Source organism: Manis javanica, unplaced genomic scaffold, assembly GCF_040802235.1.
Source record: "Manis javanica isolate MJ-LG unplaced genomic scaffold, MJ_LKY HiC_scaffold_25, whole genome shotgun sequence".
NCBI classification, from domain to species: domain Eukaryota; kingdom Metazoa; phylum Chordata; class Mammalia; order Pholidota; family Manidae; genus Manis; species Manis javanica.
Genome location: NW_027332171.1, coordinates 713,459 through 738,818, shown reverse-complemented (window position 1 = coordinate 738,818; position 25,360 = coordinate 713,459). Strand labels below are relative to the sequence as shown.

Below are 25,360 nucleotides of genomic sequence, written 5' to 3'. Positions count from 1 at the left end.
CAACCTGTGTGGTGATAAATTCTCCTGGTTTCCTCAGGAACTCCAAAAATGAATTGCTTTCCTTCAAATTTGAAGACTAGACATCAACCAACCTCTACCTAAACCTTTACTTTTATGTAAAGATAGCATGAGGTCAAGACAGAAAAGAATCAAGCTAATTTCTGATCATTGGTTTCATTTTATTGGATGGTTCACTATTTCATGCCCCAGTGACAACAATATTTGTCTATCAGAACATGAATTTATTGTATGCCAATTATACTGAATAATGTCACTTCTGGCAGGGTGTGGATTTAGAGGAGTGACTTAAAAACTTGCAAAGTATAAACTAGTAGGTAATGAATCAAACACATTCCATACACTCCAAAAAGTTTCGATGGTTACCATTATTTTTCTCAATAAGAATTCATACAAATATTAAGATATAAAAAGATACAGCCTCATGAAGAGCATAATTGTAGTAAATATGTGTACATCAGTGGGCATGAATACAGGACTAAGACCAACACTGCAAACAATGATATTTAGTAACTGGATAAAGACAAGCACGTCTTGACAAATGCATCACATTTCCAATAGTCTAATGGGTCCCCTGTGAGTGAATAGTTAGAATATTGATTTCATTCAAAATTTCTTTTTTCCCTTCTGGATATTAGCAACTTGAATTTTGACCTTGATTATTCATTATGGTATTTCAGCACCAAAAGCTAGTCAGCCTCCTTGAAAATGTTTTCTCTTGTAATTGAGGGATATATCATGCAACTGGAAGAAATTCCTATGAATCTTCTCTTGTTAGTGATTTCTTATCATTCTCCCTCTAAGGAATGGAAGAGGCATTCCATTCTTATTCATTTATTTTGAACACACCTAAAGATTGTGCTACTAAGACCTCTACATGCATTCTGTCATTTAATCTTTGTATCTGCTCTTCACTAAGGTGGGTGCTATGATCTTAAAAAATGAGTAATTGAAGTCTTAGAGTTTAACTAACTTCCTTTCAGAGGTCTTCCTTCTACAGCTCTAAATTTACAAGTAGGTAGAAAGGATCGTTTTGTCCTCACTCCCTCCTATTTCCTCCTCTCCTTCCTTCTTCAGTACTCCATCTGCAGTGGCTCTGGCTAAGGGAGGCAGGGAGGGTCACAATGTTACCATTGTCCTTTTAATGATTTCCTCCTGACTTTGGTTTAGTGTCTGTCATCAGTCCCTTGGCGCCTCTGCTCCAGGCTCAGGCGGCAGCCCTGAGCCCAGAGCCCCTGCACATGACCGCTTGCTGGCTGCTGGGCCCCTGCTCACGGTATATTCCCGCCCAGAGCTCACACTCTCCTGTCCCTGGGCATCCTTGGGCCCCTGGTATCTGGCCCTCTTTGTCTTCCTGTGACCCAGTCCCCCCATGGGCTCAGGTTTCTAGAAGAGGAACCTCGTCTATTTCCTGGGAATAGCCCTCCTTCCCCCAGATGCCCCACCTGCACCCGGGTCCGGGCTCCACCCCAGGCCTTCCTCCAGGCCCTGCCTGGGACCTGCCTCGGGCCTGGGCTCTGCACCATCACGTGGGCTCCGTCTCCTCACTGCCTGGCTCTTGGCTCTGATCTCTCCATCCCCTGAGTCAGGACACTTACTGGTTTGGATGCTTATACAAATTTCCTTCTAAACTGGGACACTTGTCCAGGGAAGGAGGTGCTGTGACAGTCACTGGGGTAACGGGCACGCCTCTGAACCCTGCCTCCTGGATCCTGAGTTGCACACAGCTAGGGCCAGTCCCCGTGTGATGCTGGGAGAGCTGGCTCCCGCCTCTACGCCGCAGGTCTGTCCTCTGTGAAACTGGGTGAGTAGGTGTGCCTCGACCGTGGTTCTGGAGAGGACGGTGAGTGAATGTGAGCGAAGCATTTAGAACAGTGACAGGCACACAGTCATCACTCAGTGCACATCAACTCTATCTGTGATGTCGGTAAACTACTCACCTGGCTGAGCCTGTGAGACCGCGTGTGACACAGCAAGCGGCCACCTGCCTCCTCCAGACGCGACTCTTCCTACTGTGCAGATACTGTCCACCACCCTCCCACAACATTTTCCCACCCCTCTACCCATATTTTCTGCCTGAATGGCTTGTTCCAACAACATGTTAAGCAATATCGCAGAGGCAGACGCCTCTCCCTCCTGATGCCAGCTTCCTAATCAGCACTCAGCCTTCTGGAAGCCCCGGGAGATCTGAGGCCTCAGATGCACATGTGGTTATCACTCTCCAGCTGCCAGGAAAGCATTTTGCTGACTCATCTAATGTGTTTCATTGGGTGGAGAGACTGTAGACCTGAGTGAGAAGAGGCTGCTGTTTCCTGAAGACACGCATGGTCGTTGCTGGTGTCTCTCACTCAAAACAAGGGGGCTTGAAAGGAAAGAAGTCTTCAAGGCCTGAAGCCTGCAAGGTAAACCCTATAGATTTCCTCTTCACAGAAAACCCCTTTCTTTATTGTGTGTTAGAGATGCTGCCCTGTGGGCCATTGAGGACATCTGCAGAGTATTCTGCTTGGTTGCAGGGATATGGAACATTTAGCTATGAGGATGGCTTCCCCTAGAATTTTATTGTTACTCTGGTGCCTTGGTAAAATGATAGACATAGTTCTTTGTATAATGTGGACCTGGACACACACACACCCCTTATATATATAAATCCAGGTGACTTTGGCTGCCAGGTCTGGTAATAACCCATGGTCTGGATATCTGTTAGACATGGGATTTGGTGAATGAGCTCAGAGGGATGGTAAGGGTATTCTGGGGACAGATCACCAGGTTCTGATCCCTACTCCTCCAATTGCTGGCTGTGTGGTCTTGGGCAATTACTTAACTTCTCTGATGGCCTGTTTCCTCCTATGTAAAATGGAAAGGACCAGAGCAGTAATACTTACTCATATGGGTGCTGTGAGAGCTAAAGTGGTTAATCTGAATAAAACACTAGAATGATGCCTGACATACACTAAAAGCTAGTTATGGTGACTTAACTGGTAGATTCTTAGGAGATCTACATGTCTCCCACTAAAAAAATACCTAACTAACCAAATTATAGATCATACTTTATTTAACCTGACGGCTGACCACTCTACCTAAAATGGATGGATATTTCAGTAAGTCAAATTAAATAATGTGGTTAGAATAGATTTTTTTCCTCCATAATTACTCTGGGGTTTCTCTGTGTAATAAGCTCCAATCCTTGCAAGCACATTTCCCATTTTCGTCTGTGAGCTATGGCTGTGTCAGGCTGGGCCAAATTTCATTTATTTATTAATTACGTATTCACTGAGTTCCTGCATATGACAGACACTGAGCCAGGCCCCGGTGTTACAAGGACAAGAGACAGCGAAGTGCAGATAAGCATCCAGTCAGTGAGGCTCAGAGTGGTAAGTGGTAGGAAAAGAGAAGTGGAGGGTGACCTGAGAGCCACTAAGGGGGCTTCATCCAGCCTGGGGGGCACTGAGCAAGGCTCCTTCATGAAAGTGTGACAAGCCTGGAAGAAAAGCAGAATTTATCTGGGTGGAGCTCGAGATGAAACAGGTTTCAGAAGAGAATAGTACTCAAAGGACCCTATGTACCAGGGGTTTATATTGCTCAAGAGTAATTATACCATGTATATATTAGTGATACATCTCTTAACTGTAATGATTGAGGTGGTTGTTTGGTAGCCCATATATACAATAATTCAAGTCCTTTGTGATGCAAGACAGAGTAAAGTTAAAAGTCAGCATTTACCAACAATTTATTAGGTTGGGGACTTCATACATTATCAAAGTTGCCCCTGCAATATCATATAAAATTTAAATTGTTTTACAGATGTGAAAACTGAGGTCCCCTTTCCTAGATAGTAAGGCAGTAAGTCATGAAATCTGGATAACTTGGCCCTTCCTTTGCTTGAACTGCACTGTGTTCTATTGGTACCCAGGGAGATGTCTCCCATGCAGCAGTGTATGGTATAATGATTACAAACTATTAGACCTTATAATAAAATGTCTCTAATAGAATCTGAACTCACTTCTCAGCTGTATAAGTTTGGGTAAGTTGCTCTGTATGTCTCAATTTTATCATTTTTAAAATAGGTATGATAATACTGCAACAGAGTTGCTGGGAGTATCAATATGTTTACTATTTAAATAAGTTTACTCCTCAGTGTTCCAAAGTGAAGTGAAGCATGCATTCCTCCCACAATGATCTGATGATGTCTACCACTCCAAGACAGAATGGAATTGAACAATGTAAAAACTCTCATTATTGTGCCCCAGACCCACTCTCTGAGAGTCATTTTGGTATATGGGGAGAACTGAACCCCTTTGAGGAACTCAAGGAATATTAGCTAGTTGTAAAAGGAAAAACTTCAGAGCTTTGTATTTCTCTTCCATGACAGTCATCAACAACCCCAGATGGCCTCCGAAAAAGAACTACTAGCTCTTGGGGTAAGTCAGCCCTAGTTAAAAATTTGGTTCAAGGTGGAGAAAATATCATGTGGAAAATCTTGTTTATGCCTGGCAGGAGGACCATCTGAGTCACTCAGCTCCCAGGCAAAAATGTTGCTCCCTTAAGGAAAGACTGGGGCATCTTCTAGTCCTGGGAAGTGGAAATGCAGAGGCATAATCTCAGGGTAGAAAACACCCTTTCACATCACACTGGAGAATGGACTCTGCGTTCAGCTCAGGAGGCTGAGCTCTGGGAACTCATACTCCATATTTTAAATTAAGAAATTGGATTGAGGGAAGGCTGAGGGGAATGCTGGTCACCGTGTGCCTGCCTCCATCATACTGTGGCCCCAAAGCATGTGGGAGATAGTTTGACTCAATCTGTGTTATCAGCCAGATCTCTCTTCCCCTTCTTCAAATTCTTTAAGGAGTTGGTGAGAATGGACAGAAGTTGGGGTGAGGTGAAGATTAGGGGTGGCACCTAGATTGGTAGAAACAGCATGAAACAAAACCTCCAGAGAGAGCACGTGCCTGTTAGATTAGGCTTGAAAATGTAACTGTTTCAAGCACTGAGATCTCCTTTCAGAAGAAAATAAAAATAATCTGTTCTCAGTATGCACTCATATATGACCATTGTGCTTTTTTTGCTTCCCTTCTCACAGACCCTGGAGATCCTGAGTGGAGCAATAATTCTGGTTGTGGGTGTTTTTCTGGGTGCCATACAAGGCATATTCCAACTCTTTGAGCAGTACTCTTACTTCACCTTGTACACAGGCTATCCGATATGGGGCCCTGTGTTCGTGAGTATTCCAGTTCCCCTGACTAGAGATCATTCCTTAGGTACCATCGCTAGAAATGTTTGCTTATTTAAGTGTTGTTCTCAGGGTATCTGAAAGTTGCCTGAGGGGGTTTGATTTGTTATTCTTGACACAACAAGTTTGAAAAAGCGCCCTTCTTTCTGATTAAAAGAAATCACATTTGCTGTATACAGATTGTCTCAAACATTATTTAATGTCCATGTATTAAATTTATGAATTCCAAGAAGACTGAATGACAAATGAGCATTGTTGAATTGTCCTGTGGTGCAACCGAGAGTCCTACTCTGGGAGATGAGAGATTTGCCTGTTTTTACTGTCTGAAAATCAGAAGAATGATTTCCCCTCAGTGGGGAGAATGTAATAAGTAAAATGGGATTTTAGTATACATGCTTTGAAATATTTTGCATTCAGCTTTGTCATATGATATTACCTAGCTGATGAGTCATTTTTTAAAAGTGGTTAATAGGAACTATTTGTTAATCAGCGACTTCTTTTTCTTGTTTATTCTGGTATTAGACTTTTGAAATTTTATACATGTTGAGTCTTGGACAGAATATGAAAACAAAGTTACAATTATGAAATCTAAGATGAGGAATTTCAGTTAAAAATGGTGAATAGAACATGTAACTGTCAAATGAAGAAGAAGGAAATCTATGACAAGTTGGCTTTAAGCTTTTAGTTTTCCAAAATCACTGGCCTTCAGATCTCTGTAGAAAAGATATTGCTTCTAAATTGGCCAAAATCTATTGGCCCAAATCAGATTTCATATTCTAACAAAAGATTATATTCTGTCTCAGGATACAGTCCAAAACGTAATTTAGATTTAACATTTCTGAAATTTTTAGGGAGTTCATATTTTCATTTTGATAGAATAGTTATAATTTAAAATTTTCAAGAAAATCTGGGTACACATTGGGTCTGCATAATGAATCCTGACTACCTAAATGGAAACTTTTCATATTGTAGAAGAGGATAATGAAGTGTCTCAATTATTCAATTTGAAAAGAGTTTCTTTTTCTCAGAAAGTGAGGTCAATTTGTCAAAAAAAAGAGCCATGGTCAGGGAGCTGGAGTTCAGTATCCTCAACACTGAGATTCAAATCTGACATTGGATTCCCTTTGCTGGAAGTTCTCTCTAACTCTGCATCACCTACCAAGCAAAGTCTAAGGCCCAGGACTGGCACAAAGCCTTCACATCTGGCCTTACCTCCAAGGATACCCTCATCTCCCACCTTCCCTCTATATGTACACCGTGCTGTGTGCTGACTGGGAGAGTCCCTCTGTTTGCCCAGTCTTTTCTCTGACTAATCTTTACTAATGTGATTTTGGAAAAGATGTTTAAACTGTCATCCTTCAGTTTCATCATTGACATGGTAGAAATGATATCAGGACCTTCTCTTTGGGTCACTGAAATTAAGTGGGATAATGTATGTCAAAACCTCAGCTATTGTCAATAACCAGTGCTTTCTGTATGGTGGGTGCATATCTAAGCTCTATCTTTGTACTATTTCATTTTATTCCCATACGAGGCAAATAATACAAGGGGATATGCACATCTCTATTTTACAGAAGAAAAAACCTGTGACAAAGAGGGTTTGATAATCTATTTAAGGTTACAGAATGAATATGAGCTGAAGATGGGATCAGAACACAGAGCATTTGCTCTCAACCATGAAGCTATCATGACTCTAGAGTTTTCTGTGACAACCTCTTTGTTATTAGAAATAGAATTCAAAGCCTGTCTCTTCATGTTGTCAGAATCCAATAATTGATGTTTAAGTAGCAAGCTGTTGTTCTGCATGATTTTTGAAAATTTCCCCTCAGCTGTAGTAGTACCTTGGTAAATATTTGTGAGTTTTATGAGGTAAGAAACAGAATGAAGTTTTTGAGAACACTGTGAACATCTAGAAAGCTCAGTTTATCAAACTAGTGTCACGGAAAGAACAGCAAATCAAAATAATAAATTAAAAAGTAGTTTATATCTCAATGTAGACACTTAAAATTGTAATGTTTCTTTTGGAACATCTAGTCCAAAAAATCAAAAGGTTATAAAATATGAGAAACTTGGGTAAAAATCTATGTAAATCAATTTTATTTACATTTAACATAAATTAAAGCATAAAGATAATAATAGTACTTTAAATATATGTCTGTTGTATGTTTTAAAGTATCCACACTCATGCAAACCTGTGAAGAGTCATAGAAGAAAATGAAATTATTATAATTTGCTCAATATTGAAATTAATTAAAAATTTTATTTATATAAAATCATGAGCAACACCAAGTATAATTTTGTGTCTTAGGATGTGGATTTTAAAAAGAGGTTTTTGTATGATTATTGCTAGATGTCTGATAATTCAAGGGAGGACCAGGAGAAAATGGTTGAGATTCAGTATTCCTTTATCTGCTTCATTTTCTGTTTCAGTTTATTTTTTCAGGATCTTTCTCTATTGCTGCCAGAACACAATCGGTAAGATGGCATTTTTCCTATTTTTCTATGATCATAGAAGTAAAAATAAGTTAACCATTAATAGTGGGTTATAGAGGTTGGTGAATTCAACTGAGATTCTGAGTTTTCTTTATTCACAAAAATAATTTTTTTCCCTATCACATTCTGATGGTAGATCATCAGAAAACCATATCGACTGTGAAAATAATTACTGGGATGGTGACTATGAATATTTTCTGAATATAAAGCTTAGCAAAGGCTTCTTGATTTTTATATGTTATTAAATTTGACCAATTCTAATTATTTTGAGTGTCTTCTCTCCTACCACTAGTTCCACAATTGGAAATCATAAATTCTATTCCTCTAGTGATTCATTAAACAATTACTAAGTCTCTCTTATGTGTGCCTTCTAAATAATCCACTCATTTATACTTTTACACTATGAATCTATTAATTCACTCCTGCCTAGATGGCTATTTCACCTTTATATTCTTTTATTTCACCTTTATAATCCCTTTTCTGTTATCTTTACTCTCTGTTGATGACCTTGATTCCCATTCTGAGAGACTCAAGCCACTGGAAGCGAACTTGCAGACCCCCACTATAGCATGTACTTCATGAACCAGTTCTGTACCCGTATCTAATTTTGCATTCTGACCTCTTATCAGAGGTCATCACCTCTCTGTGATTAACATTAAAGCCAGCTCTCCTAATGAATACTAGATTCCATTCCTTTATGCCCACACAACTCCATCACTCCAATTCTCTTTCTAATACATCTTTTAATTAGCCTATAAGCCTCCACTTCCACTCTCAAAAGAAAACTTATCTTGCCCTTATTTTCTCCTGCAGGTACAGGCACAATTCATTTCTCTTCTGTGGCTAAACTCCTTAAAGAAATGGAATCTACTCTGATTCCTTTCTCCTGAGTTTCAACTAAATAAACTCCAATAAGGCTTTTTCTTCCATGTCCTCTGTATCTCTCTTTAAGACCCCTGAACACTCCCTCACTGGTAGCACAGAGGTCAGCTCTCCATCCTCATTTACTGTGACCCATGAGCAGCAGTTAGCACACACGGGGTCATTCCCTCCTCCTTCCAGTAATTTCTTCACCTGCCTCCCCGGACACCTGGACTGGCTCATTTTCCTCCTGTCTTTTGGTCTCTCCTCCTCAATCTCATTTCCTAGTTCTTCTCTCTGACCTTTTAATGGTGGGGTGCCCCAGAGATCAATATGTTGTCACCTGCTCTGCATATTACTTTGGTGATCTCATCCATTCTCATGGCTTTGAATGACATCTGTATGCCCACAACCCTGAAATAAATTCTTGCAGCCCACATCTCTCTGCTGAGGATGAGACGGGCATATCTAATTATTTCCAAATAGAGTTCTAAAGGTTCCAAAGCTCTGCTCCTAACCTTCGTCAGGCCTTCTCCACCCTCTGTCCTCCTCACGTCCGCTGATGGGAGCTCCGTCCTTCCGGATTCCAGGACAAGGCCTTAGAGTCACCCGCGATTCCTCTTTCTATGACAATCTTGAATCCAATTTGTCAGCAGATCCTGCTGGACCAATGGTCAAGCTAAATCTGATTTTTTTTCTCATCTTTGTGCTGATAACCCCTCATCCAATCTACCATCATCTTCCTGAATTGGACTCCCCTCTTCTATCCCTGGCCCTCTCTAAACTAGTCTCCCTGGGACCATCAGCGTGCTCCCTTTCAGGTATCTATTTAATCGTGCCACCCCTTTGCTCAGAACCCTCTAGTAAGAACCCCGGCCCTTCCAAGGACCCGCCAGGCCTCCTGCTCCCCTGCAGCTCACTTCCTCATCCTGGCTGTTTGGTCCCCGCCCTCCAGCCCCCTGGCCCCTCCTGCTTCCCGAGCTCTGTGGCCTCATCTCAGGGCTTCGAGCTGCACTGAATGTTTCATGTGACACGGACTTCCCTGCAGACACCCTCCTGGCTAGTCCCCCAGCTCTTCACTGCCTCTCCTCTTTTGCCATTCCCGTTAACAGCACAGTCCTCCACCCCTCTCTCCAGATTTACTTCCAGAGGCTCCTCATTTTTCTCTATTTTCCTATAGTACTTGATCGCTTTAAAAAATACTGTATGGTTTACCTATTTGCTTGTTTTCTTTGTCTTTACTGGTAGAATATAAGCTCCATGAGGGTGGGGATCTTTGTTTATTGATGTTTGCCCAGCATCTAGGATATTGTGGGCATGGAAATGAACTTCAAATGTATTTATTTTTAAATGAGTTTTAGCCAGAGGAAGGATGTACTACTACCTGTATTAATTGAAAATTTTTATTCTTTTTTAGATCCACAAGCGTGTTTGGATAGACTTTGCCAGTGCTACAATCACAGTAGTGGGGGTTGTTTTACTCTCGATAAATTTAGTATTTAATAATAAGGTATTGAAGAATTGCCTCCTCGCAGAATCACCAGACTCATTATGCCTTTACATAACCTCTTCAAACAATGTATGTATAAGACTTATGTTTAATTATAAAATATTTCAAATAATCTGAAATGTTCAGAAAAATAATATATTAAGTGCATGGCACCTGGATTTGAATCTTGGCTTTGCCACTTATTAGCACTGTCTTCAAGGGCAAATTAGATAAGCTCTCTAGGTTTCAAATTTCTCATCTTTGAAATGGGGATAGTGTAGTACCAACCTTACAGGTTCAGTGTACGAATTAAATAAGTTAGTATTTGATAAGCAATTAAGATATCAAACATTGTGTTAGATTATTATTATTAATATTATTGCTACCACAACGACTGTTACACTCCCAAGAGAGATTAAAATACTAAATAATGTTATTTCACATCTTGCTTGATAAAACTAAGAAGGGAGATTTACAATTTTCTCTGTGTTCTGGGATTGTCAAGCAATGACTTATTGAAGTCTTGAATAGCTTCACTTTTGAATTTTGAGTGTGTGATTTTAAAGGCGAGGGTCTTCAATAACCTTTCCAAATTATTTTAGTTGTTGTTTGTGGTCAGCGATTCTCCCTCTTCTGAGGTCCACTTAGAAGTTAACATCTTCCTTCATTTGTCCATTTTCCCCATGATGATTTATGAGCTGCTCTTACTGACTCACTCGTAACCCTTATGTTTGCTGACTCTCCCGTCTGCTTCCCTAGCATTGCAAAGAAAATTTTATGGGATAATGATTTGTGGGGTTTCTGGGGTTGGTGTTCTTATGTTCTTTAATATATTTTTAGTTGTCTTTCTACTTATATGGGTCAGATTTTCCCTGGTTTTGTGGTATTTTCCTTCTAGAGAAATTTTGTGTTTATTTTCTCAAGGGGCCTTGGTGATAATGGAAGGATCACCAGCCTAGTGAATTTGTGTTTAACATCTCAGTTTAGTGTTTCATTTCCATGGGTATTTAAATACCCAAACACCTTATGAAGGCTTATTAATGAAATGATGAGGGATCAACTTTTTCTATTTTCCTGAGATGCCAACTCATCTCCTTAGTTTACTGTTACTCAGATTAGTAGATGTTAGTATTAGGATCAGAATTTTGCCTCTATAGCTTCTTCCCCCATGATTACTTCACATGAGTTGATAGAGAAATACAAAGTGTCATCCTGTCCAGGGAAATTGTGTCCATGTTTTTAGACTGACAGTGTTTCTTTCATAGAGTGTTGGTGTATATCTGTGTTTTCTACCTAATTTATGGTTCATTTTGCTCTCTTTTATTGAGGGTAATTACTGTAGTTTGGTTTTTCTGATGACATTTTTTCCTCTGAAAGTTTGCATGGATTTGATCTGAGGCATCATATTCCCTAGGGAATGTTGTCTCTAATGCTGATCTTTACCTTGCTGGAATCCTGCGTGGCCATCTCTATGACAATCATGTGGTGTAAAGGAAAACAACTGGAATCGTCACAGGTGGGTTTGTTTAGATAACTAACAAGTCACACGTTCTCCAACCTCCTCTAGGGTTTAGGGTTGTCTCTAAGAATTGGAAATTTTTTTTTATTAAGTTATCATTGATGCACAATCTTAAGAAGGTTTCACATGAGCAGCATTGTGGTTACCTATTCACCCATATCATCAGGTTCCCCACCATGCCCCATTGCAGTCACTGTCCATCAGCAGAGTAAGATGCTACAGAGTAACTACTTGTCTTCTCTGTGCTATACTGCCTTCTCTGTGACCCACCTACATTATGTATGCTAATCATGTCCCTCAATCCCCTTCTACCTCCCTCCTCCCCCACCCTCTCCCACCTCTCCCCTTTGGTAAACCAGTAGTCCCTTCTTGGGTTCTGTGAGTCTGCTGCTGTTTTGTTCCTTCAGTTTTGCTTTGTTGTTAGACTTCACAAATGAGTGAAATCATTTGGTACTTGTCTTTCTCTGCCAGACTTATTTCATTAAGCATAATACCCTCCAGCTCTATCCATGTTGTTGCAAATGGCAGGATTTGTTTTCTTCTTATGGCTGAATAATATTCCATTGTGTATATGTACCACATCTCCTTTATCCATTCATCTACTGATGGACACTTGGGTTGCTTCCATATCTTGACTGTTGTAAATCATGCTGCAATAAACATAGGGGTGCATATGACTTTTTGAATCTGGGATCTTGTTTTCTTTGGGTAAATTTCTAGAAGTGGAATTCCTAGGTCAAATGGTATTTCCATTTTTAGTTTTTTGAGGAACCTCCATGTTGCTTTCCACAATAGCTGACCAAATTTACACTCCCAACAACAGTGTAGGAGGGTTCCCCTTTCTCCAAATCCTTGCCAGCATTTTTTTCCTTGTCTTTTGGATGGTGGTCACCCTAACTGGTGTGAGGTGATATCTTATTGTGGTTTTAATTTGCATTTCCCTGATAATTACCCATGTGGAGCATCTTTTCATGTGCCTGTTGGCTAATTGTGTTTCTTCTTTGTAGAAGTGTCTGTTTAGATCCTTGACCCATTTTTTAATCTGGTTATTTGTTTTTTGGGTGTTGAGGTGTGTGAGCTCTTCATATATTTTGGATGTTAACCCTTTTTCAGATGAGTCATTTACATATATATTCTCCCATACTGTGGGATGCCTTTTGTTCTACTAATGGTGTCCTTTGCTATACAGAAACTTTTTAGTTTGTCGTAGTCCCACTTGTTCACTATTGCTTTTGTTTCCCTTGCCCAAAGAAATGTATTCATAAAAAAGTTGCTGATGTTTATATTCAAGAGATTTTTGTCTATGTTTTCTTCTAAGAGTTTTATGGTTTCTTGACTTACATTCAGTTCTTTGATTCATTTCCAGTTAACTTTTGTGTATGGAGTTAGACAATAATCCAGTTTCATTCTTCTACATGTAGCTGTCCAGTTTTGCCAACACCAGTTGTTGAAGAGGGGGTCATTTCCCCATTGTATAACCATGGCTCTTTTATCATATATTAATCGGCCATATATGTGTGGGTTTATATCTATGGTCTCTATTCTGTTCCATTGATCTGTGGGTCTGTTCTTGTGCCAGTACCAAATTGTCTTGATTATGGTGGCTTTGTAGTAGAGCTTGAAGTTGGGGAGCATAATCCCTCCACCTTTGTTTTTCTTTCTCAAGATTGCTTTGACTATTCGGGGTCTTTTGTGGTTCCATATGAATTTTAGAACTATTTGTTCTAGTTTGTTGAAGAATTCTATTGGTGTTTTGATAGGGACTGCATTGAATCTGTAGATTGCTTTAGGCAGGATGGCCAATTTGACAATACTAATTTTCCTATCCACAAGCATGGGATAGATTTCCATTTATTGCTGTCTTCTTTAATTTCTCTCATGAGTGTCTTGTAGTTTTCAGAGTATAGGTCTTTCATCTCCTTGGTTAGGATTATTCCTAGGTATTTTATTCTTGATGCAACTGTGAATGGAATTGTTTTCCTAATTTCTCTTTCTGCTAGTTCATCGTTAGTATATAGAAATGCCACAGATTTCTGTGTGTTAATTTTGTATCCTGCAACTTTGCTGAATTCAGTTATTAGTTCTAGTAGTTTTGGGGTAGATTCTTTAGGGTTTCTTATGTATAATATCATGTCATCTGCAAACAGTGACAGTTTAACTTCTTCCTTACCAATCTGGATTTCTTTGTGTTGTCTGATTGCTACTGCTAGACCTCCAGTACTATGTTGAATAAAAGTGGGGAGAGTGGGAATTCTTGTCTTGTTTCCAATCTTAGAGGAAAAGCTTTCAGCTTTTTGCTGTTAAGTATGATGTTGTCTGTGGGTTTGTCATATATGGTCTTTATTATGTTGAGGTACTTGCCCTCTATACGCATTTTGTTGAGAGTTTTTTTAATCATGAATGGATGTTGAATTTTGTAGAATGCTTCTTCAGCATCTATTGTGATGATCATGTGATTTTTGTCCTTTTTGTTGCAGTGGTGTATGATATTGATGGATTTTCTAATATTATACCATCCTTGCTTCCCTGGAATAAATCCTACTTGATTATGATGGACCAAAAATTGGTGTTTTTGATGTATTTTTGAATTAAGTTTGCTAATATTTTGTTGAGTATTTTTGCATCTATGTTCATCAGAGATATTGGTCTGTAATTTTCATTTTTTTGTGATGTCTTTGCCTGGTTTTGGTAGTAGAGTGATGCTGTCCTCATAGAATGAGTTTGGAAGTATTCCCTTCAATTCTGCTTTTTGAAAAACTTTAAGGAGGATGGGTATTAGGTCTTCACTAAATGTTTGATAAAATTCAGTGGTGAAGCCATCTCATCTAGGGGTTTTGTCCTTGGGTAGTTTGTTGGTTACCAATTCAGTTTCATTGGTGGTAATTGGTCCATTCAGATTTTCTCTTTCTTCCTTGGTCAGTCTTGAAAGGTTGTATTTTTCTAGAAAGTTGTCCATTTTTTCTAGGTTATCCAGTTTGTTAGCATACAATTTTTCATAGTGCTCTCTAGTAATTCTTTGAATTTCTGTGGTGTCCATAGTGATTCTTCCTTTCTCATTTCTGATTCTGTTTATGTGTGCACACTCCCTTTTTTTCTTGATAAGTCTGGCTAGGGGTTTATCTATTTTGTTTTTTTTTGTCAAAGAACAAGCTACTGGTTTCATTCATTCTTTCTATTATTTTATTCTTCTCAATTTTATTTATTTCTGCTCTGATCTTTATTATTCCCACCTTCTACTGACTTTGGGCCTCATTTGTTCTTCTTTATTTAGTTTCATTAATTGTGAGTTTAGACGCTTCATATGGGATGGTTCTTTCTTGAGGTAGGGCTGTATTGCAATATACTTTCCTCTTTGAAAAGACTGCCTTTGCTGCATCCCACAAGTTTTGGGCTGTTGAGTTGTTGTTTTCATTTGTCTCTAGTTATTGCTTGATTTCTCTTTTAATTTGGTCATTGATCCATGGATTATTTAGGAGTATGTTGTTAAGCCTCCATGTGTTTGTAGGCTTTTTGCTTTCTTTTTTTTTTTTTTAGATGTGCAGGAGGTTTATTAGAGGACATCTGTGAGGGGAAAGGAGGAGGGAGCTGTGCGGGCTGAGGGAGCCTCAGACCAGTGTGCTGATCTGAGCAGGGGGAGGCGAGAAGGGGAGGAAGGAACGCAGGCTGAGGGGAAGCATTTTTGACTATAGAGCAGTTCTAAGAAAGTTCGGCAGGGCTAATGGGGAGTCTGGCCAAGGTGTCTGTCAGAGGGGTTCCTCCCTCCCCCAGGAACAGTCCTTCTTTATATTCCTGCTGTGATCAGTCACTGACTTGTGTGACACAGTGATGTGCTTAATGGAAAAGCAGGGTTGTGGCTGATGCAGAGGAAGCCCTTTTTGAAGTGGTGGTGTGAATGCTGTAAGTGCTTATGTGGCTGGGTGAGGGCCTCTTTCTCAGTCTTCATTCTGTTAATTTTCAGTGTGTAGCTAGTTTAAGAACCATATACTTACGTCTAGTTGTGGAAGTGGCCACTCCCTCACTCTGCCCCTTGACCACTGTCACCCCATTCTCTGAGCCTCAGTTTCCCCACATGTACATAAGAGGTGGGCTTCCTTGTCTTTAAGACGCAGAGTCCAGTTGCTGAAGCCATTGGTTAATTATGCTCCCCAGTGAGAGATCTGAGAGGGGTATTTTTGTGGCCACCATGGGCCACCAGCCTCTCAGGACCCTCCTCTCACCAGCCTGGCCTGGAGGAACCACTTTTTGCTTTCTTACATTATTTATTTCTAGTTTCATATTTTTGTGGTCTGAGAAGCTCTTTGGCACAATTTCAATGCTTCTGAATTTACTGAGGCTCTTTCTGTGGCCTAGTATGTTATCTACTTGAGAAGAATGTGTATCCTGCTGCTTTGGGTGTAGAGTTCTGTAGATGTCTGTTAGGTCCATCTCCTCTAATGTGTTGTTCAGTGCCTCTGTCTCCTTACTTATTTTCTCTCTGGTTGATCTGTCCTGTGGAGGAGTAGTGTGTTGAAGTCTCCTAAAATGAATGCATTGCATTCTTTTTCCCTTTTTAATTCTGTGAGTATTTGTTTCACATATGGAGGTGCTCCTGTGTTGGGTGCATATATATTTATAATGGTTATATCCTCTTGATTGATTAAATTCTCCCTGATGATACCCCTTTATCATTATATAATGTCCTTCTTTGTCTCTTGTTACTTTCTTTGTTTTGAAGTCTATTCTGTCTGATACAAGTACTGCCAACACCTGCTTTTTTCTCACTATTATTTGTATGAAATATCTTTTTCCATTCCTTCTCTTTTAGTCTGTGTATGTCTTTGGGTTTGAAGTGAGTCTCTTGTAGGCAGCATATAGACAGGTATTTTTTTTAAAATCCATTCTGTAACTATGTCTTTTGATTACTGCATTCAGTCCATTTACATTTAGGGTGATTATCAATAGATACATACTTATTGCCATTGCAGGCTTTAGGTTCATGATTACCAAAGGTTCAAGGGCAGCTTCTTTACTAACAGTCTAACTTAATTCACTTATTATGTTATTTCAAACACAATCTAAAGGTTCTTTTTTTCCTTTCTTTTTCTTCCTCCTCCACTCTATATATTAGGTGCCATATTCTGAACTAGGTATATAGTACTTCAGCACAGTAAGAATCAGTGAATTAATATTATTGGTGATGATCCTGGTGAAAACAGGAATGGATGGAAGGCAAGGGAGGCAGTGAGCCTCATCTTGAAGACTGAGGTTGTTTTATTTTCCAGGTGACTTCTTCACCTCCTGATCATGTGGAGTAACAAATTCCTCCTGATGACAGAGTATCTGAAAGCAAGGAAAGTCAGTCTCAAAGCTCCAGTGAGTGACAGCGTCCTCTATGAACTCAGGAGAACATGGCCCAGGAAGTGAAGACCTAGCACCAATCTTCAGAAACTTGGACATTCCACTTAATCCTTTGTGTTCTAACTCTGAGTCCTATTATGTCCTGGATATGGAAGGACAAACACGCTCCTTAAACCATTACTGGTTTTGTAACTCCTATAATCACATTCCAAAGTTGTCCCCAGAAATACGTTCTCTTTCTTCCTACCCACTTGCTCCTTTGTTCTATAAAGTTTAAAGAAGGCAGGCAGAACAATCCATATCTCATGTATTCTCCCTAAAATACCACTGCCAAACACCCACTGAGAAAGCAGATGGATAATTTTTCTTCATTAAGTAAAGATGTTTCTTGGCTTTAGCTGACATCAGTGTTGCAAATATAGTCAAATAAACAAAAATCATCATCATTAAGATGAATTTTCACTCTATTTGAGGTAGGAGGGTCAAGTCTCACAGGAGTTATTTCAATCGGCTGCTGAGATTCACGAATGTCCTTTAATAATATAATGATGTAATGATACATATCCATGGTATAGAATGGGAACTTTGGAGTAACATCAACATTTGTCAACATCCATCATTTGAAGGATGATGAGAAGTAGAAGGAAGAAGTAATGTCTAAGGGCTTGGGAATCTCATAGAACTGTGTTTAGATTCTGATACTGTCACTTACTACCTGTGTGAATTTGAGCAAGTTACTTGACCTCTCTGACTTGTTTTTCCTCATTTGTAAAATGGGTGTAATAATGCCAACCTCCTCAGGTGTCATGATAGTTAAATGAAGGCACAGCGAATGTGAGGGGCACCCCTCCCCCCACCTGCTCACTGATGCTGTCGCTGCTGGTCCTACACCCTCCTGTGATGTCAGCGGCCATCTTTAAAATGGTGGTAATTTGATATAAAAGCTCCTGATACATCTGTTTGATTTTTAAATCTGCTGAAGTTCTTACATTTCTGATTTATAACTTCCCCCTCCTAACACTAAACTGAGTCCTCCACGGTGTCCATAGTTTACCCCTATAAGTTACTCTTGCCTCTTTGAGCACAGATTGTTCCACACTGCTCTCTAGTAATTCTTGCCTGTCTTCCTCCAAACACCCACACACCCACACACACATTTGTTTGTTTGCTCATCCATTCAGCATCATTCAGGGAGGGCCTCCCCTGTGCCATGGGCTCTGCTGGGAGTTGGCATATGACAGAGAATGATGCCTCGCCTCTGCTCTCAGGCTGCTCCTTGTGGGAGATACAGACTCCCTGTCTACAGAAGTTACAGAAACCCTGTAATTACAACATGGAGTGATAAGGGCTATGATAGGAAGAATAGAAATCTTTGGACACACATAGGAAGAGTTTCTATCCTAATTAGATGGGATGTCGATGAAATCCTTGGTTTCGTAACTTTTTTAGAAGACTTTTCTTCTGTACTGAGGTCTTAGAGTAGACTGGGAGTGAACATGATTAAGAAGAAAAGAAAGAAGGGGGAGACATGCAAGTGTCTAACTAGGGGGTTTGGGATGTTCAAGAACTAACTAGAGAGTTTAGTGTGTCTTACTGATGTGTGAGGGGCACATGGCAAGATATAAGCTTGGAGAGAGAAGTGTGCACATCACAGGAGGATGTAAGACAGAGCAATTGAGTCTTGAGAAGCAATTGAAAATGTATGGAGTGGTATTGAGCTGACTTATATTGACTTATGAGAGCTGATTTTAAATTTTCATGGAATATAAGTCAATGCATTGTTGAGAGCTTGAAATTGGCTATGGGGGGAGTATTTACACTTCAGAGATTGTCAAAAGACCAATAACATTACCACTTTCTCCCTCTCCCTCCATTTGTGGAAAGCCAGTTGTTAATTATTTACCAGCACTGCTATTGGGTAAGTAAGACAAGCCATGTACTTATTTTAAATTTAGAAATATCATTATACTTGCAATGTAGAGTGTATTGGAAGGAATAAAGGCAGAGAAGAAAGTTGGTTATAAATAGATAGTATTATTTGTATTATCATCTTTCACTATTAAGGTCTACTTGTCTTCTATTATGTTATAAATAAATAAAATATTGCTTTATATTTTTTGAAAGATATCTGCTAACAAATTTTTATCAAAACATTGACAGCCTGTAGTGGACGTTGTGATTGCCTCTCCAGCATCCATTGTATACTCAGATCATTGCCAGCCTTGAGATTTAGGTGGAGTTAACCTCACCCTGTGCTCTAGGGAGACACCGTAGTAGCTCTAAATCCATCAGGACAATTCCATAATTATGAGCATAATTTTGTTAGCCCATGAAATTCCCCTGGTCCAGAGCTTGATTCAGTTGTGGAGCTAATTTCTGATCATTGGTTTCATTTGATTGGATGGTTCTCTATTTCATGCCACAGTGACAATAATTCTTGCCTATCATAACATAATTTTATTATCCTACAATTACAGTAAATAATGTCACTTCTGTCAGGGCATGGTTTCAAAGCAGTGACTCAAAAACTTGCAAAGTTATAAACTACTAGGCAATGAAATAAACACATTCCATATATTCCAAACAGCTTAGAGGGTTAACTGATTATTTTTCCCAACAAGAGTTTATACATATATTGAGACATATAAAGATACTGCCCCAAGAAGAGCATAATTATAGTATGTAGTGGGTGTGAATGCAGGGGTAAGACCAAAGCTACAAGCAATAATATTTAGTAACTGGATTAAGACCAGCACGTCTTGAGAAATACATTTTTCCAATAATCTCTTGGGTCTCTTGAGAGTGAACAATTCAAATATTGACTTTATTAAAAAAAATTTATTTTTCCTTTTGGCAATTGCCAACTTGAATTTTGACCTTGATTTTTCATTATGATATTTCAGCACCAAAGCCATTCAGCCTCCTTGGAAATATTCTCTCTTGTATTTGGGGGCTAGTGCGTGCAACTGGAAGATATTTTTATGAATCTGTTTCTCATAGATTCTCTACAAAGCAATTTCTCATAATCATTCTCTCTTTAAAGAACTGAAGAGACTCCCATTCTTATTTATTTTGGACACTAAAGGTCTTGGTTGCTAACACCTCTACATGCCTTCTATCCTTAACCTTTATATGTACTGTTCTCTAAGTGCTATGATCTTATTTACTAAAGAGATAACTGAAATCTTAGAGTTTGAGGAACTTCCTTTCTGAGCATTTTCCTTGTACAGTTAAATTTACAACATGAAGGTTGAAAGGAACTTTTTCCTCCACTTGCCACTCTTTCCATCTCTCCTTTTCTTCTTCAGTACTCCATCATCTGCGGTGACTCTGGCTAAAGGCAGAAGAGAGGGTGACAGCGTTACCATCATCCTTTTGGAATTTCTTCCTGACGTCACATTAGTCTCTGTCATCAGTCCCTTGGCGCCTCTGCTCCAGGCTCAGGCAGCAGCCCTGGGCCCAGAGCCCCTGCACCTGACCTCTTCCTGGCTACTGGGCTCCTGCTCAGGGTATATTCCCGCCCAGAGCTCACACACTCCCCTCCCTGAACATCCTTGGGCCCTGGTATCTGGCCCTCTTTGTCTTCCTGTGACCAAGTCCCCCCATGGGCTTCAGATTCTAAAAGGGGGACCTCACCTATTTGCTGGGAGCAGCCCTCCTTCTCCCAGATGCCCCACCTGCACCCGGGTCCGGGCTGTACCCCAGACCTTCCTCCAGGCCCTGCCTGGGACCTGCCTCGGGACTGGGCTCTGCACCATCACATGGGCTCCGTCTCCTCTACTGCCTGGCTCTTGGCTCCGATCCCTCCATCCCCTGTGTCAGGACACTTATTGGTTCGGATGATTATACAATTTTCCTTCTAAAGTGCGACACTTGTTCAGGGAAGGAGGTGCTGTGACAGTCACGGGGGTAACATCCACGACTCTGACCCTGCTCCCGGATCCTGAGTTGCCTGGGTCGGTTCCCGTGTGATGCTGGGAGAGCTGGCTCCCGCCTCTATGCCACAGGTCTGTCCTCTGTGAAACTGGGTGAGTAGGTGTGTCTAGGCCCGGGGTCTGGTGAGGACGATGAGTGAATGTGAGTGAAGCGCTTAGAACAGTGACTGGCACACAGTCATCACTCAGTGCACATCAACTCTGTGATGTCGGTAAACTACTCACCTGGCTGAGCCTATGAGACCGAGTGTGACACTGCACGTGGCCACCGGCCCCCTCCAGACACGGCTCTCACTGTCAGACTGTCTCTTCTTACTGTGCAAATACTGTACACCTCCATCCCACAACCTTTTCCCTCCCCTCTGCCCATATTTTCTGCCTGTATGTCTTGTTCCAACAATATATTAAGCGATATCTCAGAGGCAGATGCCTCCCTCCCCTAATGCCAGTTTCTTAATCAACACCAGCCTTCTGGAAGCCCGGGGAGATCTGAGGCCTCAGAGGCACGTGTGGTTATCACTCTCCAGCCACCAGGACAGCATTTTTGCTGACTCATCTAACATGTTGTACTGGGCAAAGAGACTACAGACCTGAGTGAGAAGAGGCTGCTGTTTCCTGAAGACACGCATGTCATTACTGGTGTCTCTTACTCAAAACAAGGGGTTTGAGAGGAAAGAAGACTTCAAGGCCTGAAGCCTGCAAGGTAAACCCTATAGATTCCCTCTGCGCAGAAAGTCCCCTTTCTTTATTGGCTGTTAGAGGTGCTGCCCTGTGGGCCACTGAAGACATCTGCAGAGTGCTGTGCCTGGTTGTTATGTAGGGATATGGACCATTTAGCGATGAGGATGGCTTCCCCTTAGAGTTTGAGTGTTACTCTGGTGCCTTGGTAAAAAAAAATGCTAGATGCGATTATATAGTTATTTCTTTGGATAATGTGGAGATGGACACATGCACCCCTTACATATATTAAATCCAAGCTGCTGTTTCCCTTTGGCTTCCAGGTCTGGTAAAGAGGGATGGTGTGGACATCCCTGGGGCATGGGATTTGATGAGTGAGTTCTGCATGAGCTCAGAGGGACAGTAAGGATATCCTGGAGACAGATCACCAGGTTCTGATCCCTACTCCTCAAATTGCTGGCTGTGTGGTCTTGGGCAAATTACTTAATTCCACTGATGGGCTGCTTCCTCCTATGTCAAATGGAAAGGATCAGAGTAGTAGTACCTTCTCATAAGGGTGCTGTGAGAGCTAAAGTGGTTAATCTGAGTAAAACACTAGAATGATGCCTGACATACACTAAGAGCTAGTTACAGTGTCTTAACTGGTAGATTCTTAGGAGATCTACATGTCTCCCATTAAAAAAAACCTAACTGTTCAAATTATAGACCATACTTTATTTTACCTAAAGGCTGAGCATTCTACCTAAAATATATGGATGTTTGAATAAGTCAAATTAAATAATGTGGTTAGAATAGGTTTTTTATTCCTCCATAATTACTCTGGGGTTTCTCTGTGTAATAAGCTCCAATCCTTGCAAACACATTTCCCATTTTCATCTGTGAGCTTTGGCTGTGTCAGGTTGGGCCAAATTTCATTTATTTATTAATCACATATTCACTGAGTTCCTGCGTATGACAGACACCGAACCAGGTGCTGGTGTTACAAGGACGAGAGATAATCATCCAGTCAGTGAGGCTCAGAGTGGTAAGTGGTAGGAAAAGGGAAGTGGAGGGCGACCTGAGGGCTCCTAAAGGGGCTTCATCCAGATTTACGGGGACTGAACAAAGCTCCTCCATGGAAGTGTGACATGTGGCCGAGATCCCGTCTAGAAGAAAAGCAGAACGTACCTGGGTGGAACTTGAGGGAAAACAGGTTTCAGAAGAGAATAGTACTGGGAAGGGCTCAAGACTTTAGGGAGTTTGACCTTGGGAGGATTTAGAGAAATAAAACAAGGCTGGACTGAGCTCTGAGACAGGGAGAGGTGACAAAGGAAGCTGGGGAGGCAGGCGAGGTACTATTTATTATGAATAAGCAATGTTCCCACATTATTTGCATTCTAGCATATTAGATGTTTAATCTAAAATATAGACATAGTTCCCAATGAATGAATTTCAAGCCTGGGCTTTAAATTGTAAACAAGGTGGTGCTCAACATGGATAAGGAGGAATTTAAAGAAAACTAGTCTACTTTTGGTCATTATTATTATTCATGTTGACCAGAATTGTATAAGGCATTCATGAAAATAGATTTTGTGGTAAACTTTTTAATTGTCTCTCATTGTTAGATTCTGTGCACAGTATCGGGCATGGGAGGTAAGGGCTTCTAGTCATTTCTAATCTATGAATGTTTAAATAGAACACGTACCTTAACATTAGCATGAAAATCTGCATTGTAGAGTGAAAATGAATACAGGGAACCACACTGACATAGCATCAGGAGGCCAGCAGGGGGAGCTCTCAGGCCCTTCCACTCTGTCAACTGCAGCCCCAAAGGGAAGGGCCGGACCTTACAGGACAATATTCCTTCACCTACTGCTTTCCTACCAGCAGCCTCCTCTCGGATGAGCCAATGAGTGACTGTCACAGTTTGGCCAATGGGAAGCCACCATATTTGAACTCCCAATTTCCTCCAATGGACTTTTTGTTTATAAGAGTCTCTTCCAACTGAGCATCTTCCTCTATAAAAGAGTGTTCCTCTCCTTTATTCTGTGGATATGCCTATAGTTTTCCTACAGTTTTGCTGTAGCTTACTTGTCTCAAATTGCAATTCTCTGGTATTCCTACTAAAATAATTGATAGTTTTACATTTAAGATTAAGGGTAGGAAAGCTTTATGAAGTTTTCAGTAGCAATTGTCAACATGATAAAATTAGAATGTGTTCTGACCTTCACCTTTCTGTGCTTTGCTGATTAAGTGTGATACAAACCCCCTGCAATAGAGAACTAGAAAGATATACATTCATTATCTTCAAAGAAAGTGCCATGGATTTACTTTGACAAAAATGATTAAAGTTATTAGAAAATGGATCTGCCACCTAATTTCCAAAAAAGAATGGAAATTAAGATACTATTATAAACCTAAAGTCAATAGTTTTGGCAGAATTCAGCAGTATTTAAAGAGTTGTGGTTAATCTCATACTATATACCTTATGAAGAGAAAAAGCACATAAACATTTTGCAATCATTTTGTCTCAAAGGATGCTATATACCAGGGGTTTATGTTGCTCAAGAGTAATCATACCATGTATATATGAGTGATACATCTCTTTTAACTGTAATGATTGAGGTGGTTGTTGGTTGACCCATATATACACTTCAAGTCCTCTGTGACGCAAGGCATAGTAAAGTTAAAAGTCAGCATTTACCAACTATTTATTAAGTTGGGGACTTCATTCATTATCAAAGTTGCCCCTGTAATTTTCATATGAAATGTAAATTATTTTACAGATGGGAAAACTGAGGTCTCCCTTACTAGGTCATAAGGTACTAAGTCATATAATCTGGATTTGAATTTAGCTCTTCCTACTGCTTAAACTGAACTGTGCTCTACAGCTACCCAGAGAGATGTCTTCCATACAGCAGTATATAATATAATGATTAACATCTCTAATAGAATCTGAACTCATTTATGAGCTGCATAAGTTTGGGTCAGTTGCACAACCTCATAATGTCTCAGTTTTCTCATCTTTAAAATGGGTAATATTTCAACATAGAGTTGCTGGATCAATGTGTTTGCTATTTAAATAAGTTGACTCCTCAGTGTTCCAAAGTGGAGTGAAGCATGCATTCCTCCCACAATGATCTGATGATGTCTACCACTCCAAGACAGAATGGAATTAAACAATGTAAAAACTCTCATTATTGTGCCCCAGACCCACTCTCTGAGAGTCATTTTGGTATATGGGGAGAACTGAACCCCTTTGAGGAGCTCAAGAAATATTAGCTAATGGTGAAAGGGAAAACTTCAAAGCTTTGTATTTCTCTTCCATGACAGTCGTTAACAACCCCAGATGGCCTCCAAAGAAGTATTAGTAGCTTTTGGGGTAAGTCAACCCTGGTAAAATTTTGCTTCAAGAAAGGAGAAAATATCATGCAGAAAACCTTGTTTATGCCTGGCCAGGAGGACTGTCTGAGCCACTCAGCTCCCATTCAAAAATGTTGCTCCCTTAAGGAAAGACTGGGGCATCTTTTAGTTCTGGGAAGTGGAAATAACAGAGGCATAGTCTCATAGTGGAAACACCCTTTCACATAACACTGGAGAATGGACTCCAATCTGACCATGCTCCTCAAGAGGCTGAGCTCTGGGAACTCATATTCCATATGTTAAGTTAAAAAATTGGGTGGAGGGAACACTGAGTAGAATGCTGGTCACTGCCTGCCTGCCTCCATCATACTGTGGCCCCAAAGCATGTGGAAGATAGTTTGACTCAATCTGTGTTATCAGCCAGATCTCCCTTCCGCTTCTGCCACTTCTGAAAGGAG

General features: G+C 40.3%; 1 protein-coding gene across 1 annotated transcript; it reads left to right on the top strand.

Moving 5' to 3' along the window:
- The first annotated feature begins 1,123 nt into the window (after positions 1 to 1,123).
- On the top strand, positions 1,124 to 19,072 carry MS4A3 (membrane spanning 4-domains A3). The gene is made up of 7 exons (XM_073228320.1): positions 1,124 to 2,420; positions 4,388 to 4,436; positions 5,099 to 5,236; positions 7,679 to 7,723; positions 10,020 to 10,181; positions 11,506 to 11,607; positions 16,872 to 19,072. Exons 2-7 carry the CDS (start codon positions 4,404 to 4,406, stop codon positions 16,902 to 16,904), a joined length of 513 nt encoding a protein of 170 aa, XP_073084421.1. The 5' UTR covers positions 1,124 to 2,420; positions 4,388 to 4,403; the 3' UTR covers positions 16,905 to 19,072.
- The last annotated feature ends 6,288 nt before the right edge of the window (positions 19,073 to 25,360 follow it).